At 35.1% G+C, this 20,331-nt stretch overlaps 1 protein-coding gene across 4 annotated transcripts in view; it reads left to right on the forward strand.

Annotated features, from left to right (window-relative positions):
- LOC139533597 (tetraspanin-8-like) overlaps positions 1 to 20,331 on the forward strand; it is a 196,818-nt gene that overhangs the window by 172,287 nt on the left and 4,200 nt on the right. For 2 of the 4 annotated variants that reach the window (XR_011666823.1, XM_071331747.1), the window contains exons 1-8: positions 1,514 to 1,662; positions 1,821 to 1,877; positions 2,033 to 2,155; positions 2,512 to 2,577; positions 2,689 to 2,784; positions 3,027 to 3,131; positions 3,242 to 3,262; positions 17,658 to 17,738. Coding sequence is in view for 2 of the 4 variants with exons in the window: in XM_071331747.1 (XP_071187848.1) it covers positions 1,606 to 1,662; positions 1,821 to 1,877; positions 2,033 to 2,155; positions 2,512 to 2,577; positions 2,689 to 2,784; positions 3,027 to 3,131; positions 3,242 to 3,262; positions 17,658 to 17,738 (606 nt within the window). In the remaining 2 variants the exon portion in view is untranslated. Of the gene's footprint in view, positions 1 to 1,513; positions 1,663 to 1,820; positions 1,878 to 2,032; positions 2,156 to 2,511; positions 2,578 to 2,688; positions 2,785 to 3,026; positions 3,132 to 3,241; positions 3,263 to 17,657; positions 17,739 to 20,331 lie in introns of those variants that run through there. The other 2 variants (XR_011666824.1, XM_071331748.1) reach the window with 1 other exon arrangement.

Here is a 20,331-nt window from a genome sequence, read left to right on the forward strand (position 1 = left end):
TTAAGAAATCGGAGTCAATCACCACTTTCCGGAGACACCTGAAACCCCACCTCTTTAAGATTGCCAATTAACAACCTGCTGGCAAGACTGTCCCATATTCATAAAGCCTCAGAGTAGGAGGGCTGATCTAGGTTCAGTTATGTAATAGATCAGATTACATGGACGGTGGGGGGAGATCTGATCCTAGGTCAGATTACATGGACGGTGGGGGGAGATCTGATCCTAGGTCAGATTACATGGACGGTGGGGGGAGATCTGATCCTAAATCAGATTACATGGACGGTGGGGGGAGATCTGATCCTAGGTCAGAGTACATGGACGGTGGGGGGAGATCTGATCCTAGGTCAGATTACATGGACGGTGGGGGGAGATCTGATCCTAGGTCAGATTACATGGACGGTGGTGGGAGATCTGATCCTAGATCAGATTACATGGACGGTGGGGGGAGATCTGATCCTAGGTCAGATTACATGGACGGTGGGGGGAGATCTGATCCTAGGTCAGATTACATGGACGGTGGGGGAGATCTGATCCTAGGTCAGATTACATGGACGGTGGGGGGAGATCTGATCCTAAATCAGATTACATGGACGGTGGGGGGAGATCTGATCCTAAATCAGATTACATGGACGGTGGGGGGAGATCTGATCCTAGGTCAGATTACATGGACGGTGGGGGGAGATCTGATCCTAAATCAGATTACATGGACGGTGGGGGGAGATCTGATCCTAGGTCAGATTACATGGACGGTGGGGGGAGATCTGATCCTAGGTCAGATTACATGGACGGTGGGGGGAGATCTGATCCTAGGTCAGATTACATGGACGGTGGGGGAAGATCTGATCCTAGGTCAGATTACATGGACGGTGGGGGGAGATCTGATCCTAGGTCAGATTACATGGACGGTGGGGGGAGATCTGATCCTAAATCAGATTACATGGACGGTGGGGGGAGATCTGATCCTAGGTCAGATTACATGGACGGTGGGGGGAGATCTGATCCTAGGTCAGATTACATGGACGGTGGGGGAAGATCTGATCCTAGGTCAGATTACATGGACGGTGGGGGGAGATCTGATCCTAGGTCAGATTACATGGACGGTGGGGGGAGATCTGATCCTAGGTCAGATTACATGGACGGTGGGGGAAGATCTGATCCTAGGTCAGATTACATGGACGGTGGGGGGAGATCTGATCCTAGGTCAGCACTCCTACTCAGAGGCTTTATGAATAAGGGCCCAGCTCCTTTTTACATGGTGTTGATTCCTCAGTACTCCCCATATAACCTGTATAGAATCCATCTGTATTTTGTATGTCTTCGTGGGGTCATGAACTACAACACAACCTTATGAATCAGGAACAGTCCTGGGTTGTATTCGTTAGGCACCAAACTGAAGACAGATAACAACCTGGGAGGGACTAACTGAACCTGTCCAATAAGAAACGCTTTAGTTTTTTCTATGATGTGCACCAATGAACACCAACCTAAGAGGAACTCTGTAAAATCACTGTCAAGACACTTGTCAGTTACAGGAAATGACATAAAACCCAGAGCTTCAATGCACATTCTCTCAGAGAGAGTCAGAGGTGAGACCAGAGCTGCAGCATGTGTTGTTCCTGCTCTGTTAGAGGCTGGCTGCTTTTCTTCACAATCCTACAAGTGGTAACGGCAACACTTAAATATCATGTTATTATATTGTATTTGTTTTTAATCAATCTTTAACGGATACCTTTTTTTTTTTTTATCTAAAATTGTTCTCCAATATTATGAATATATTTATTTTATAATCGTTTTTCTCCCCAAAATGTATTTTTCTTCAGATCGATGGCATGACTTTCATTGTCATCCCTTGGAAGTATTACAGGAGTAGTGAAAATGTAAGCAACATTTTCTAACCTGTTATTTCCATTATTGTATTATTGTATTAACTGCATTGTAACAAACTACAAGTGTTGATTTCACTGTGTGTTAATGTTGAAGGATCTAGATGAACGTCTGTCTCCTGTCTGAGGGGTGTGTGTTAATGTTGAAGGACCTAGATGAACGTCTGTCTCCAGTCAGACGGACTATCTTCACAGCAGGTGTGGTGTCCTGTCTCCTTGGCATTATGGGTCTGCATGGAGCTCGTAAGAAGAACAAGAATTTCCTGACCACGGTAAGTTCAGTTCTTAAAGGGGCAATCTGGGATTCAAACATTGGCATAATCCTGCTGCTATTTTGCAAACCGCTGAGGGATGGGGCTTGAAAAATGTAACCACTCTCAAACCGGAATATGTTTGATCTAAGCTCCTGAGGCTTTGTAAATTATATTCTTCAATAATAAATAGCTACATATTGTTAATTTAAAAGTCCAAAACCCGATGTCTCAATCCCAGATTTCCCCTTTAAAAAAGCCAAGAGCAAAGAAATACTTTTTATTTGACCCGTTTTACTAAGACCAAGTCAAGTCTATCACGGTGTACAGTGTATTGCCCCCAATATAATGTTTACTTTATTCATTGGGTGATGCAGTTTTCAGTTGGATCTTGTCTTCGGTGCATTGGACTGTGGTTTCTGGCCTACTACCTTCCACATCAGGTAAGACAGAATTACAAGTTCAAGTCCATAAAAATTTAATTAAACAAATATTTAAAAATAACGTTGGTATTTAATTAATTCTGTGTCCAATCCCCACCAAAAAATCTCCAGCATCAAAATGTGATGAAAGCCTGGCATGAAGAGTACATCCCATTGCACACAAACGGAAGAGGTCTGGTACAAACAGTGGCGTCACTGCAAACCATTGTAAGATATTTTCTAACAGGATGTGGTTTTATATGATCAGTTAAACTGGTCTAAACTAGATCTTAAGCAACCGTCCACACCCATGTAATTAAATGTTTCACTTTAATCAACAAACAATCAGAAAAACTGAAAAGTTGTCCTAAAAAAGTACTTTTTAAATAATTCTGTTAAATATGTATTTAAATGTGTATTGCCTTGCCGTTTGTCCTGTTTCCTGTTTCACTCTTCTTAATTCTGAACAGGGGAAATGCTGTGGATTGGTCAATGGGTATGAAGATTGGGGATCTAATGTCCCCTCCTCGTGTAGATGCGATCCTCTCCGACTAGAGTCCTGTGTTCTTACTGAGGTAAAACTGGGCAATAGATGTACAGAAATTACACTAGGACTGTCTGTACATTCACTGTATACTTGTATGGACTGAACACTGAAATTCATGTATTTTCTCCCTGTATACAGTATGGCTTTGTTTACAAACAAGTGAGTATTGGTTTTCCTATACATACAGTAGTCTAGTTATTCTAATAGCTAGACATAATGTGTCCTATACATACAGTAGTCTAGTTATTATAACAGCTAGGCATAACATGTCCTATACATACAGTAGTCTAGTTATTCTAACAGCTAGACATAACATGTCCTATACATACAGTAGTCTAGTTATTATAACAGCTAGACATAACATGTCCTATACATACAGTAGTCTAGTTATTCTAACAGCTAGACATAACATGTCCTATACATACAGTAGTCTAGTTATTATAACAGCTAGACATAACATGTCCTATACATACAGTAGTCTAGTTATTATAACAGCTAGACATAACATGTCCTATACATACAGTAGTCTAGTTATTATAACAGCTAGACATAACATGTCCTATACATACAGTAGTCTAGTTATTATAACAGCTAGACATAACATGTCCTATACATACAGTAGTCTAGTTATTATAACAGCTAGACATACCACTTCCTATACATACAGTAGTCTAGTTATTATAACAGCTAGACATAACATGTCCTATACATATAGTAGTCTAGTTATTATAACAGCTAGACATACCACTTCCTATACATACAGTAGTCTAGTTATTATAACAGCTAGACATATCATGTCCTATACATACAGTAGTCTAGTTATTATAACAGCTAGACATAACATGTCCTATACATACAGTAGTCTAGTTATTATAACAGCTAGACATAACACGTCCTATACATACAGTAGTCTAGTTATTATAACAACTAGACATACCACTTCCTATACATACAGTAGTCTAGTTATTCTAACAGCTAGACATAACATGTCCTATACATACAGCAGTCTAGTTATTCTAACAGCTAGACATAACATGTCCTATACATACAGTAGTCTAGTTATTCTAACAGCTAGACATAACATGTCCTATACATACAGTAGTCTAGTTATTCTAACAGCTAGACATAACATGTCCTATACATACAGTAGTCTAGTTATTATAACAGCTAGACATAACATGTCCTATACATACAGTAGTCTAGTTATTCTAACAGCTAGACATAACATGTCCTATACATACAGTAGTCTAGTTATTCTAACAGCTAGACATAACATGTCCTATACATACAGTAGTCTAGTTATTATAACAGCTAGACATAACATGTCCTATACATACAGTAGTCTAGTTATTCTAACAGCTAGACATAACATGTCCTATACATACAGTAGTCTAGTTATTATAACAGCTAGACATAACATGTCCTATACATACAGTAGTCTAGTTATTATAACAGCTAGACATAACATGTCCTATACATACAGTAGTCTAGTTATTATAACAGCTAGACATAACATGTCCTATACATACAGTAGTCTAGTTATTCTAACAGCTAGACATAACATGTCCTATACATACAGTAGTCTAGTTATTATAACAGCTAGACATAACATGTCCTATACATACAGTAGTCTAGTTATTCTAACAGCTAGACATAACATGTCCTATACATACAGTAGTCTAGTTATTATAACAGCTAGACATAACATGTCCTATACATACAGTAGTCTAGTTATTATAACAGCTAGACATAACATGTCCTATACATACAGTAGTCTAGTTATTATAACAACTAGACATACCACTTCCTATACATACAGTAGTCTAGTTATTCTAACAGCTAGACATAACATGTCCTATACATACAGTAGTCTAGTTATTCTAACAACTAGACATAACATGTCCTATACATGCAGTAGTCTAGTTATTCTAACAGCTAGACATAACATGTCCTATACATACAGTAGTCTAGGTATTATAACAGCTAGACATAACATGTCCTATACATACAGTAGTCTAGTTATTCTAACAGCTAGACATAACATGTCCTATACATACAGTAGTCTAGTTATTATAATAGCTAGACATAACATGTCCTATACATACAGTAGTCTAGTTATTCTAACAGCTAGACATATCATGTCCTATACATACAGTAGTCTAGTTATTCTAACAGCTAGACATAACATGTCCTATACATACAGTAGTCTAGTTATTATAACAACTAGACATAACATGTCCTATACATACAGTAGTCTAGTTATTCTAATAGCTAGACATAACATGTCCTATACATACAGTAGTCTAGTTATTATAACAGCTAGACATAACATGTCCTATACATACAGTAGTCTAGTTATTATAACAGCTAGACATAACTTGTCCTATACATACAGTAGTCTAGTTATTATAACAGCTAGACATAACATGTCCTATACATACAGTAGTCTAGTTATTATAACAGCTAGACATAACATGTCCTATACATACAGTAGTCTAGTTATTATAACAGCTAGACATAACATGTCCTATACATACAGTAGTCTAGTTATTATAACAGCTAGACATACCACTTCCTATACATACAGTAGTCTAGTTATTATAACAGCTAGACATAACATGTCCTATACATACAGTAGTCTAGTTATTATAACAGCTAGACATAACATGTCCTATACATATAGTAGTCTAGTTATTATAACAGCTAGACATACCACTTCCTATACATACAGTAGTCTAGTTATTATAACAGCTAGACATAACATGTCCTATACATACAGTAGTCTAGTTATTCTAACAGCTAGACATAACATGTCCTATACATACAGTAGTCTAGTTATTCTAACAGCTAGACATAACATGTCCTATACATACAGTAGTCTAGTTATTATAACAGCTAGACATAACATGTCCTATACATACAGTAGTCTAGTTATTCTAACAGCTAGACATAACATGTCCTATACATACAGTAGTCTAGTTATTATAACAGCTAGACATAACATGTCCTATACATACAGTAGTCTAGTTATTATAACAGCTAGACATAACATGTCCTATACATACAGTAGTCTAGTTATTATAACAGCTAGACATAACATGTCCTATACATACAGTAGTCTAGTTATTCTAACAGCTAGACATAACATGTCCTATACATACAGTAGTCTAGTTATTATAACAGCTAGACATAACATGTCCTATACATACAGTAGTCTAGTTATTCTAACAGCTAGACATAACATGTCCTATACATACAGTAGTCTAGTTATTATAACAGCTAGACATAACATGTCCTATACATACAGTAGTCTAGTTATTATAACAGCTAGACATAACATGTCCTATACATACAGTAGTCTAGTTATTATAACAACTAGACATACCACTTCCTATACATACAGTAGTCTAGTTATTCTAACAGCTAGACATAACATGTCCTATACATACAGTAGTCTAGTTATTCTAACAACTAGACATAACATGTCCTATACATGCAGTAGTCTAGTTATTCTAACAGCTAGACATAACATGTCCTATACATACAGTAGTCTAGGTATTATAACAGCTAGACATAACATGTCCTATACATACAGTAGTCTAGTTATTCTAACAGCTAGACATAACATGTCCTATACATACAGTAGTCTAGTTATTATAATAGCTAGACATAACATGTCCTATACATACAGTAGTCTAGTTATTCTAACAGCTAGACATATCATGTCCTATACATACAGTAGTCTAGTTATTCTAACAGCTAGACATAACATGTCCTATACATACAGTAGTCTAGTTATTATAACAACTAGACATAACATGTCCTATACATACAGTAGTCTAGTTATTATAACAGCTAGACATAACATGTCCTATACATACAGTAGTCTAGTTATTCTAATAGCTAGACATAACATGTCCTATACATACAGTAGTCTAGTTATTATAACAGCTAGACATAACATGTCCTATACATACAGTAGTCTAGTTATTATAACAGCTAGACAAAACATGTCCTATACATACAGTAGTCTAGTTATTATAACAGCTAGACATAACATGTCCTATACATACAGTAGTGTAGTTATTATAACAGCTAGACATAACATGTCCTATACATACAGTAGTCTAGTTATTATAACAGCTAGACATACCACTTCCTATACATACAGTAGTCTAGTTATTATAACAGCTAGACATAACATGTCCTATACATACAGTAGTCTAGTTATTATAACAGCTAGACATAACATGTCCTATACATATAGTAGTCTAGTTATTATAACAGCTAGACATACCACTTCCTATACATACAGTAGTCTAGTTATTATAACAGCTAGACATAACATGTCCTATACATACAGTAGTCTAGTTATTATAACAGCTAGACATAACATGTCCTATACATACAGTAGTCTAGTTATTATAACAGCTAGACATAACACGTCCTATACATACAGTAGTCTAGTTATTATAACAACTAGACATACCACTTCCTATACATACAGTAGTCTAGTTATTCTAACAGCTAGACATAACATGTCCTATACATACAGCAGTCTAGTTATTCTAACAGCTAGACATAACATGTCCTATACATACAGTAGTCTAGTTATTCTAACAGCTAGACATAACATGTCCTATACATACAGTAGTCTAGTTATTATAACAGCTAGACATAACATGTCCTATACATACAGTAGTCTAGTTATTATAACAGCTAGACATACCACTTCCTATACATACAGTAGTCTAGTTATTATAACAGCTAGACATAACATGTCCTATACATACAGTAGTCTAGTTATTATAATAGCTAGACATAACATGTCCTATACATACAGTAGTCTAGTTATTCTAACAGCTAGACATATCATGTCCTATACATACAGTAGTCTAGTTATTCTAACAGCTAGACATAACATGTCCTATACATACAGTAGTCTAGTTATTATAACAACTAGACATAACATGTCCTATACATACAGTAGTCTAGTTATTCTAATAGCTAGACATAACATGTCCTATACATACAGTAGTCTAGTTATTATAACAGCTAAACATAACATGTCCTATACATACAGTAGTCTAGTTATTATAACAGCTAGACATAACATGTCCTATACATACAGTAGTCTAGTTATTCTAACAGCTAGACATAACATGTCCTATACATACAGTAGTCTAGTTATTATAACAGCTAGACATAACATGTCCTATACATACAGTAGTCTAGTTATTATAACAGCTAGACATAACATGTCCTATACATACAGTAGTCTAGTTATTATAACAGCTAGACATACCACTTCCTATACATACAGTAGTCTAGTTATTATAACAGCTAGACATAACATGTCCTATACATACAGTAGTCTAGTTATTATAACAGCTAGACATAACATGTCCTATACATATAGTAGTCTAGTTATTATAACAGCTAGACATACCACTTCCTATACATACAGTAGTCTAGTTATTATAACAGCTAGACATAACATGTCCTATACATACAGTAGTCTAGTTATTATAACAGCTAGACATAACATGTCCTATACATACAGTAGTCTAGTTATTATAACAGCTAGACATAACACGTCCTATACATACAGTAGTCTAGTTATTATAACAACTAGACATACCACTTCCTATACATACAGTAGTCTAGTTATTCTAACAGCTAGACATAACATGTCCTATACATACAGCAGTCTAGTTATTCTAACAGCTAGACATAACATGTCCTATACATACAGTAGTCTAGTTATTCTAACAGCTAGACATAACATGTCCTATACATACAGTAGTCTAGTTATTCTAACAGCTAGACATAACATGTCCTATACATACAGTAGTCTAGTTATTATAACAGCTAGACATAACATGTCCTATACATACAGTAGTCTAGTTATTCTAACAACTAGACATAACATGTCCTATACATACAGTAGTCTAGTTATTCTAACAGCTAGACATAACATGTCCTATACATACAGTAGTCTAGTTATTCTAACAGCTAGACATAACATGTCCTATACATACAGTAGTCTAGTTATTATAACACCTAGACATAACATGTCCTATACATACAGTAGTCTAGTTATTCTAACAGCTAGACATAACATGTAATATACATACAGTAGTCTAGTTATTATAACAGCTAGACATAACATGTCCTATACATACAGTAGTCTAGTTATTCTAAAAACTAGACATAACATGTCCTATACATACAGTAGTCTAGTTATTCTAACAGCTAGACATAACATGTCCTATACATACAGTAGTCTAGTTATTCTAACAGCTAGACATAACATGTCCTATACATACAGTAGTCTAGTTATTATAACACCTAGACATAACATGTCCTATACATACAGTAGTCTAGTTATTCTAACAGCTAGACATAACATGTAATATACATACAGTAGTCTAGTTATTATAACAGCTAGACATAACATGTCCTATACATACAGTAGTCTAGTTATTATAACAGCTAGACATAACATGTCCTATACATACAGTAGTCTAGTTATTATAACAACTAGACATACCACTTCCTATACATACAGTAGTCTAGTTATTCTAACAGCTAGACATAACATGTCCTATACATACAGTAGTCTAGTTATTCTAACAACTAGACATAACATGTCCTATACATGCAGTAGTCTAGTTATTCTAACAGCTAGACATAACATGTCCTATACATACAGTAGTCTAGGTATTATAACAGCTAGACATAACATGTCCTATACATACAGTAGTCTAGTTATTCTAACAGCTAGACATAACATGTCCTATACATACAGTAGTCTAGTTATTATAATAGCTAGACATAACATGTCCTATACATACAGTAGTCTAGTTATTATAACAGCTAGACATAACATGTCCTATACATACAGTAGTCTAGTTATTATAACAGCTAGACATAACATGTCCTATACATACAGTAGTCTAGTTATTCTAACAGCTAGACATAACATGTCCTATACATACAGTAGTCTAGTTATTATAACACCTAGACATAACATGTCCTATACATACAGTAGTCTAGTTATTATAACAGCTAGACATAACATGTCCTATACATACAGTAGTCTAGTTATTATAACAGCTAGACATACCACTTCCTATACATACAGTAGTCTAGTTATTATAACAGCTAGACATAACATGTCCTATACATACAGTAGTCTAGTTATTATAACAGCTAGACATAACATGTCCTATACATATAGTAGTCTAGTTATTATAACAGCTAGACATACCACTTCCTATACATACAGTAGTCTAGTTATTATAACAGCTAGACATAACATGTCCTATACATACAGTAGTCTAGTTATTATAACACCTAGACATAACATGTCCTATACATACAGTAGTCTAGTTATTCTAACAGCTAGACATAACATGTAATATACATACAGTAGTCTAGTTATTATAACAGCTAGACATAACATGTCCTATACATACAGTAGTCTAGTTATTATAACAGCTAGACATAACATGTCCTATACATACAGTAGTCTAGTTATTATAACAGCTAGACATAACATGTCCTATACATATAGTAGTCTAGTTATTATAACAGCTAGACATACCACTTCCTATACATACAGTAGTCTAGTTATTATAACAGCTAGACATAACATGTCCTATACATACAGTAGTCTAGTTATTCTAACAGCTAGACATAACATGTCCTATACATACAGTAGTCTAGTTATTATAACAGCTAGACATACCACTTCCTATACATACAGTAGTCTAGTTATTATAATTCTAATAGCTCAACATAACATGTCCTATACATACAGTAGTCTAGTTATTATAACAGCTAGACAGAACATGTCCTATACATACAGTAGTCTAGTTATTCTAACAGCTAGACATAACATGTCCTATACATACAGTAGTCTAGTTATTATAACAGCTAGACATAACATGTCCTATACATACAGTAGTCTAGTTATTCTAATAGCTAGACATAACATGTCCTATACATACAGTAGTCTAGTTATTATAACAGCTAGACATAACATGTCCTATACATTCAGTAGTCTAGTTATTCTAACAGCTAGACATAACATGTCCTATACATACAGTAGTCTAGTTATTATAATAGCTAGACATGACATGTCCTATACATACAGTAGTCTAGTTATTATAACAACTAGACATAACATGTCCTATACATACAGTAGTCTAGTTATTATAATAGCTAGACATACCACTTCATATACATACAGTAGTCTAGTTATTATAATAGCTAGACATAACATGTCCTATACATACAGTAGTCTAGTTATTATAACAGCTAGACATAACATGTCCTATACATACAGTAGTCTAGTTATTACAACAGCTAGACATAACACGTCCTATACATACAGTAGTCTAGTTATTATAACAGCTAGACATAACATGTCCTATACATACAGTAGTCTAGTTATTATAACAGCTAGACATAACATGTCCTATACATACAGTAGTCTAGTTATTATAATAGCTAGACATGACATGTCCTATACATACAGTAGTCTAGTTATTCTAACAGCTAGACATAACATGTCCTATACATGCAGTAGTCTAGTTGTTATAACAGCTAGACATAACATGTCCTATACATACAGTAGTCTAGTTATTATAACAACTAGACATAACATGTCCTATACATACAGTAGTCTAGTTATTCTAATAGCTAGACATAACATGTCCTATACATACAGTAGTCTAGTTATTATAACAGCTAGACATAACATGTCCTATACATACAGTAGTCTAGTTATTATAACAACTAGACATAACATGTCCTATACATACAGTAGTCTAGTTATTATAATAGCTAGACATGACATGTCCTATACATACAGTAGTCTAGTTATTCTAACAGCTAGACATAACATGTCCTATACATACAGTAGTCTAGTTATTCTAACAGCTAGACATAACATGTCCTATACATACAGTAGTCTAGTTATTATAATAGCTAGACATAACATGTCCTATACATACAGTAGTCTAGTTATTCTAACAGCTAGACATAACATGTCCTATACATACAGTAGTCTAGTTATTCTAACAGCTAGACATAACATGTCCTATACATACAGTAGTCTAGTTATTATAACAGCTAGACATAACATGTCCTATACATACAGTAGTCTAGTTATTCTAACAGCTAGACATAACATGTCCTATACATACAGTAGTCTAGTTATTCTAACAGCTAGACATAACATGTCCTATACATACAGTAGTCTAGTTATTATAACAGCTAGACATAACATGTCCTATACATACAGTAGTCTAGTTATTATAACAGCTAGACATAACATGTCCTATACATACAGTAGTCTAGTTATTATAACAGCTAGACATAACATGTCCTATACATACAGTAGTCTAGTTATTATAACAGCTAGACATAACATGTCCTATACATACAGTAGTCTAGTTATTATAACAACTAGACATACCACTTCCTATACATACAGTAGTCTAGTTATTCTAACAGCTAGACATAACATGTCCTATACATACAGCAGTCTAGTTATTCTAACAGCTAGACATAACATGTCCTATACATACAGTAGTCTAGTTATTCTAACAGCTAGACATAACACGTCCTATACATACAGTAGTCTAGTTATTATAACAACTAGACATAACATGTCCTATACATACAGTAGTCTAGTTATTCTAATAGCTAGACATAACATGTCCTATATATACAGTAGTCTAGTTATTATAACAGCTAGACATAACATGTCCTATACATACAGTAGTCTAGTTATTATAACAGCTAGACATAACATGTCCTATACATACAGTAGTCTAGTTATTATAACAGCTAGACATACCACTTCCTATACATACAGTAGTCTAGTTACTATAACAGCTAGACATAACATGTCCTATACATACAGTAGTCTAGTTATTATAACAGCTAGACATAACATGTCCTATACATATAGTAGTCTAGTTATTATAACAGCTAGACATACCACTTCCTATACATACAGTAGTCTAGTTATTATAACAGCTAGACATAACATGTCCTATACATACAGTAGTCTAGTTATTATAACAGCTAGACATAACATGTCCTATACATACAGTAGTCTAGTTATTATAACAGCTAGACATAACACGTCCTATACATACAGTAGTCTAGTTATTATAACAACTAGACATACCACTTCCTATACATACAGTAGTCTAGTTATTCTAACAGCTAGACATAACATGTCCTATACATACAGCAGTCTAGTTATTCTAACAGCTAGACATAACATGTCCTATACATACAGTAGTCTAGTTATTCTAACAGCTAGACATAACATGTCCTATACATACAGTAGTCTAGTTATTCTAACAGCTAGACATAACATGTCCTATACATACAGTAGTCTAGTTATTATAACAGCTAGACATAACATGTCCTATACATACAGTAGTCTATTTATTCTAACAACTAGACATAACATGTCCTATACATACAGTAGTCTAGTTATTAAAACAGCTAGACATAACATGTCCTATACATACAGTAGTCTAGTTATTCTAACAACTAGACATAACATGTCCTATACATACAGTAGTCTAGTTATTCTAACAGCTAGACATAACATGTCCTATACATACAGTAGTCTAGTTATTCTAACAGCTAGACATAACATGTCCTATACATACAGTAGTCTAGTTATTATAACACCTAGACATAACATGTCCTATACATACAGTAGTCTAGTTATTCTAACAGCTAGACATAACATGTAATATACATACAGTAGTCTAGTTATTATAACAGCTAGACATAACATGTCCTATACATACAGTAGTCTAGTTATTATAACAGCTAGACATAACATGTCCTACACATACAGTAGTCTAGTTATTATAACAGCTAGACATAACATGTCCTATACATACAGTAGTCTAGTTATTATAACAGCTAGACATAACATGTCCTATACATACAGTAGTCTAGTTATTATAACAACTAGACATACCACTTCCTATACATACAGTAGTCTAGTTATTCTAACAGCTAGACATAACATGTCCTATACATACAGTAGTCTAGTTATTCTAACAACTAGACATAACATGTCCTATACATGCAGTAGTCTAGTTATTCTAACAGCTAGACATAACATGTCCTATACATACAGTAGTCTAGTTATTATAACAGCTAGACATAACATGTCCTATACATACAGTAGTCTAGTTATTCTAACAGCTAGACATAACATGTCCTACACATACAGTAGTCTAGTTATTCTAACAGCTAGACATAACATGTCCTATACATACAGTAGTCTAGTTATTCTAACAGCTAGACATAACATGTCCTATACATACAGTAGTCTAGTTATTATAACAGCTAGACATACCACTTCCTATACATACAGTAGTCTAGTTATTATAATTCTAATAGCTCAACATAACATGTCCTATACATACAGTAGTCTAGTTATTATAACAGCTAGACAGAACATGTCCTATACATACAGTAGTCTAGTTATTCTAACAGCTAGACATAACATGTCCTATACATACAGTAGTCTAGTTATTATAACAGCTAGACATAACATGTCCTATACATACAGTAGTCTAGTTATTCTAATAGCTAGACATAACATGTCCTATACATACAGTAGTCTAGTTATTATAACAGCTAGACATAACATGTCCTATACATACAGTAGTCTAGTTATTCTAACAGCTAGACATAACATGTCCTATACATACAGTAGTCTAGTTATTATAATAGCTAGACATACCACTTCATATACATACAGTAGTCTAGTTATTATAATAGCTAGACATAACATGTCCTATACATACAGTAGTCTAGTTATTATAACAGCTAGACATAACATGTCCTATACATACAGTAGTCTAGTTATTATAACAGCTAGACATAACACGTCCTATACATACAGTAGTCTAGTTATTATAACAGCTAGACATAACATGTCCTATACATACAGTAGTCTAGTTATTATAACAGCTAGACATAACATGTCCTATACATACAGTAGTCTAGTTATTATTATAGCTAGACATGACATGTCCTATACATACAGTAGTCTAGTTATTCTAACAGCTAGACATAACATGTCCTATACATACAGTAGTCTAGTTGTTATAACAGCTAGACATAACATGTCCTATACATACAGTAGTCTAGTTATTATAACAACTAGACATAACATGTCCTATACATACAGTAGTCTAGTTATTCTAATAGCTAGACATAACATGTCCTATACATACAGTAGTCTAGTTATTATAACAGCTAGACATAACATGTCCTATACATACAGTAGTCTAGTTATTATAACAACTAGACATAACATGTCCTATACATACAGTAGTCTAGTTATTATAATAGCTAGACATGACATGTCCTATACATACAGTAGTCTAGTTATTATAACAGCTAGACATAACATGTCCTATACATACAGTAGTCTAGTTATTATAACAACTAGACATACCACTTCCTATACATACAGTAGTCTAGTTATTCTAACAGCTAGACATAACACGTCCTATACATACAGTAGTCTAGTTATTATAACAGCAAGACATAACATGTCCTATACATACAGTAGTCTAGTTATTCTAACAGCTAGACATAACATGTCCTATACATACAGTAGTCTAGTTATTCTAACAGCTAGACATAACATGTCCTATACATACAGTAGTCTAGTTATTATAACAGCTAGACATAACATGTCCTATACATACAGTAGTCTAGTTATTCTAACAGCTAGACATAACATGTCCTATACATACAGTAGTCTAGTTATTATAACAGCTAGACATAACATGTCCTATACATACAGTAGTCTAGTTATTCTAACAGCTAGACATAACATGTCCTATACATACAGTAGTCTAGTTATTCTAACAGCTAGACATAACATGTCCTATACATACAGTAGTCTAGTTATTATAATAGCTAGACATAACATGTCCTATACATACAGTAGTCTAGTTATTCTAACAGCTAGACATAACATGTCCTATACATACAGTAGTCTAGTTATTCTAATAGCTAGATATAACATGTCCTATACATACAGTAGTCTAGTTATTATAACAGCTAGACATAACATGTCCTATACATACAGTAGTCTAGTTATTATAACAACTAGACATAACATGTCCTATACATACAGTAGTCTAGTTATTATAACAGCTAGACATACCACTTCCTATACATACAGTAGTCTAGTTATTATAATTCTAATAGCTCAACATAACATGTCCTATACATACAGTAGTCTAGGTATTATAACAGCTAGACATAACATGTCCTATACATACAGTAGTCTAGGTATTATAACAGCTAGACATAACATGTCCTATACATACAGTAGTCTAGTTATTATAACAGCTAGACATAACATGTCCTATACATACAGTAGTCTAGTTATTCTAATAGCTAGACATAACATGTCCTATACATACAGTAGTCTAGTTATTATAATAGCTAGACATAACATGTCCTATACATACAGTAGTCTAGTTATTCAAACAGCTAGACATAACATGTCCTATACATACAGTAGTCTAGTTATTCTAATAGCTAGATATAACATGTCCTATACATACAGTAGTCTAGTTATTATAACAGCTAGACATAACATGTCCTATACATACAGTAGTCTAGTTATTATAACAACTAGACATAACATGTCCTATACATACAGTAGTCTAGTTATTATAACAGCTAGACATACCACTTCCTATACATACAGTAGTCTAGTTATTATAATTCTAATAGCTCAACATAACATGTCCTATACATACAGTAGTCTAGGTATTATAACAGCTAGACATAACATGTCCTATACATACAGTAGTCTAGGTATTATAACAGCTAGACATAACATGTCCTATACATACAGTAGTCTAGTTATTATAACAGCTAGACATAACATGTCCTATACATACAGTAGTCTAGTTATTCTAATAGCTAGACATAACATGTCCTATACATACAGTAGTCTAGTTATTATAACAGCTAGACATAACATGTCCTATACATACAGTAGTCTAGTTATTCTAACAGCTAGACATAACATGTCCTATACATACAGTAGTCTAGTTATTATAATAGCTAGACATGACATGTCCTATACATACAGTAGTCTAGTTATTATAACAACTAGACATAACATGTCCTATACATACAGTAGTCTAGTTATTATAATAGCTAGACATACCACTTCATATACATACAGTAGTCTAGTTATTATAACAGCTAGACATAACATGTCCTATACATACAGTATTCTAGTTATTATAACAGCTAGACATAACATGTCCTATACATACAGTAGTCTAATTATTATAACAGCTAGACATAACATGTCCTATACATACAGTAGTCTAGTTATTATAACAGCTAGACATAACATTTCCTATACATACAGTAGTCTAGTTATTCTAACAGCTAGACACAACATAGAGCTGTTGGCGTTGTTATTCATTGTGTAATTCCTTTGTTGGTATTATTTCAGCCTTGTCTTGATCTAGTTGTGAAGATGTACATGGACATGAATATTGTGAGGAACACCTGTATTTTCTACGTGGTCATTACGGTGAGTGCTGTACTTGTACCGGAGAAGAGCCATTTTTCTCCCTCACTTCACATGGATCAAGTCCACCATATTTAATCCACAGTGATTTAGTGCTCTATTTCAACAACCCTAATGCATAGGTCAATCTTAGCGCTGATGGTAGCTTACAATTCCAATGTAAGTCTGTTATAGTCTGTTAAACAGTTTAATTAATGACTAATAATTAAGCGCTATAGGTTCGGGGGTGAAATATTTTTGCTATTTTCACAACCACAATGATAGGCGCAGTTGCTGGTGTTGGCGCGAAAGGGCTGGGTTTTGATGAATAAACAAGTCTTGCCTTGGAATCAACTCCAAATCCAATGTTAGTCCGTTAGTTTGTTAAACAGCTTACAGAAACAAAATAACAAAATGTAGACCTATCACATCTTTGCTAAATACAAATCTAAATCTATTTTATATTGGAGATTCTTCAAATAGCCACCCTTTGCCTTGATGACAGCTTTGCACAGACACACTCATATCTCTCCAGAGATTTTCAATCGGGTTCAAGTCCTGGCTCTGGCTGGGCCACTCAAGGACATTCAGAGACATGTCCCGAAGCCACTCTTCTGTTGTCATGGTTGTGTGCTTAGGGTCATTGTCCTGTTGGAAGGTGAACCTTCGCACCGGTCTGAGGTCCTGAGAGCTCTGGACAAGGTTTTTATCAAGGATCTCTCTGTACTTTTTTTGTGTGTGGGGGGGCGGGGGGGCTCCCGAGTGGCACAGCAGTATTATGCACTGCATCTGAGTGCTAGAGGTGTCACTTCAGACCCTGGTTCAATTCCAGGCTGTATCACAACCAGCCGTGATTGGTTTCTTTTTTACGAATGCACTGTAATTGCTCCCCGTGGACATATAATATTAAAACAACGTAGACTACGGAGAGTTTAGTTCACAGTAGCTGTACAAAGATCCTACATAAAGATCCTATATAAAGATCCTATATAAAGATCCTATATAAAAAGAAAAGGAGAATGTCCACTCACTCTAATACTGCTTCCAAATGTAATGTTTAATAGACATATTGGAACCTGGTTACAGATCTCATTCACACTTCTCCAGAAGCTGCGTTGTATGCACGCCACGGACGTTCTCACCATAAAACCAGGACGGTGAATCATTCTAATAAGTTAGGTTTTAATCAAATTCTACAAAAACAGGTAAAATGTAAAATGTAAAATGTAGCCTAATGATATCATAAAATATCATAAAATAAGACATGATGCATTACTGTTGGACCAACCTTTGTTGCCTTGGGTACGGGTTTTTGGATAAAAATAAATAAAATGATATATGAAAATAAACAATTGTTACAAGAAAAATAACTTCTAAATACGAAGTTCACCGGTATTCACCAAGATGTTCAACTGTCGTTTCATGATGGGCATTGACACACATAGCCTACATCATGGAGGGGGTTTAACACACGTAGCCTACATCATGGAGGGGGTTTAACACACGTAGCCTACATCATGGAGGGGGTTTTACACATGTTGCCTACATCATGGAGGGGGTTTTACACACGTAGCCTACATCATGGAGGGGGTTTTACACACGTAGTCTACATCATGGAGGGGGTTTTACACACGTAGCCTACATCATGGAGGGGGTTTAACACACGTAGCCTACATCATGGAGGGGGTTTTACACACGTAGCCTACATCATGGAGGGGGTTTTACACACGTAGTCTACATCATGGAGGGGGTTTTACACACGTAGCCTACATCATGGAGGGGGTTTTACACACGTAGCCTACATCATGGAGGGGGTTTTACACACGTAGCCTACATCATGGAGGGGGTTTTACACACGTAGCCTACATCATGGAGGGGGTTTTACACACGTAGCCTACATCATGGAGGGGGTTTTACACACGTAGCCTACATCATGGAGGGGGTTTTACACACTTAGCCTACATCATGGAGGGGGTTTAACACACTTAGCCTACATCATGGAGGGGGTTTTACACACGTAGCCTACATCATGGAGGGGGTTTAACACACGTAGCCTACATCATGGAGGGGGTTTTACACACATAGCCTACATCATGGAGGGGGTTTAACACACGTAGCCTACATCATGGAGGGGGTTTTACACACGTAGCCTACATCATGGAGGGGGTTTTACACACGTAGCCTACATCATGGAGGGGGTTTTACACACTTAGCTTACATCATGGAGGGGGTTTTACACACTTAGCTTACATCATGGAGTGGGTTTTACACACTTAGCCTACATAATGGAGTGGGTTTTACACACGTAGCCTACATCATGGATGGGGTTTTACACACGTAGCCTACATCATGGAGGGGGTTTTACACACGTAGCCTACATCATGGAGGGGGTTTTACACACGTAGCCTACATCATGGAGGGGGTTTTACACACTTAGCTTACATCATGGAGGGGGTTTTACACACGTAGCCTACATCATGGAGGGGGTTTTACACACTTAGCCTACATCATGGAGGGGGTTTTAAACATGTTGCCTACATCATGGAGGGGGTTTTACACACTTAGCCTACATCATGGAGGGGGTTTTACACACGTAGCCTACATCATGGAGGGGGTT

The sequence above is a fragment of the Salvelinus alpinus genome, chromosome 11 (assembly GCF_045679555.1).
Source record: "Salvelinus alpinus chromosome 11, SLU_Salpinus.1, whole genome shotgun sequence".
Taxonomy (NCBI): Eukaryota; Metazoa; Chordata; class Actinopteri; order Salmoniformes; family Salmonidae; genus Salvelinus; species Salvelinus alpinus.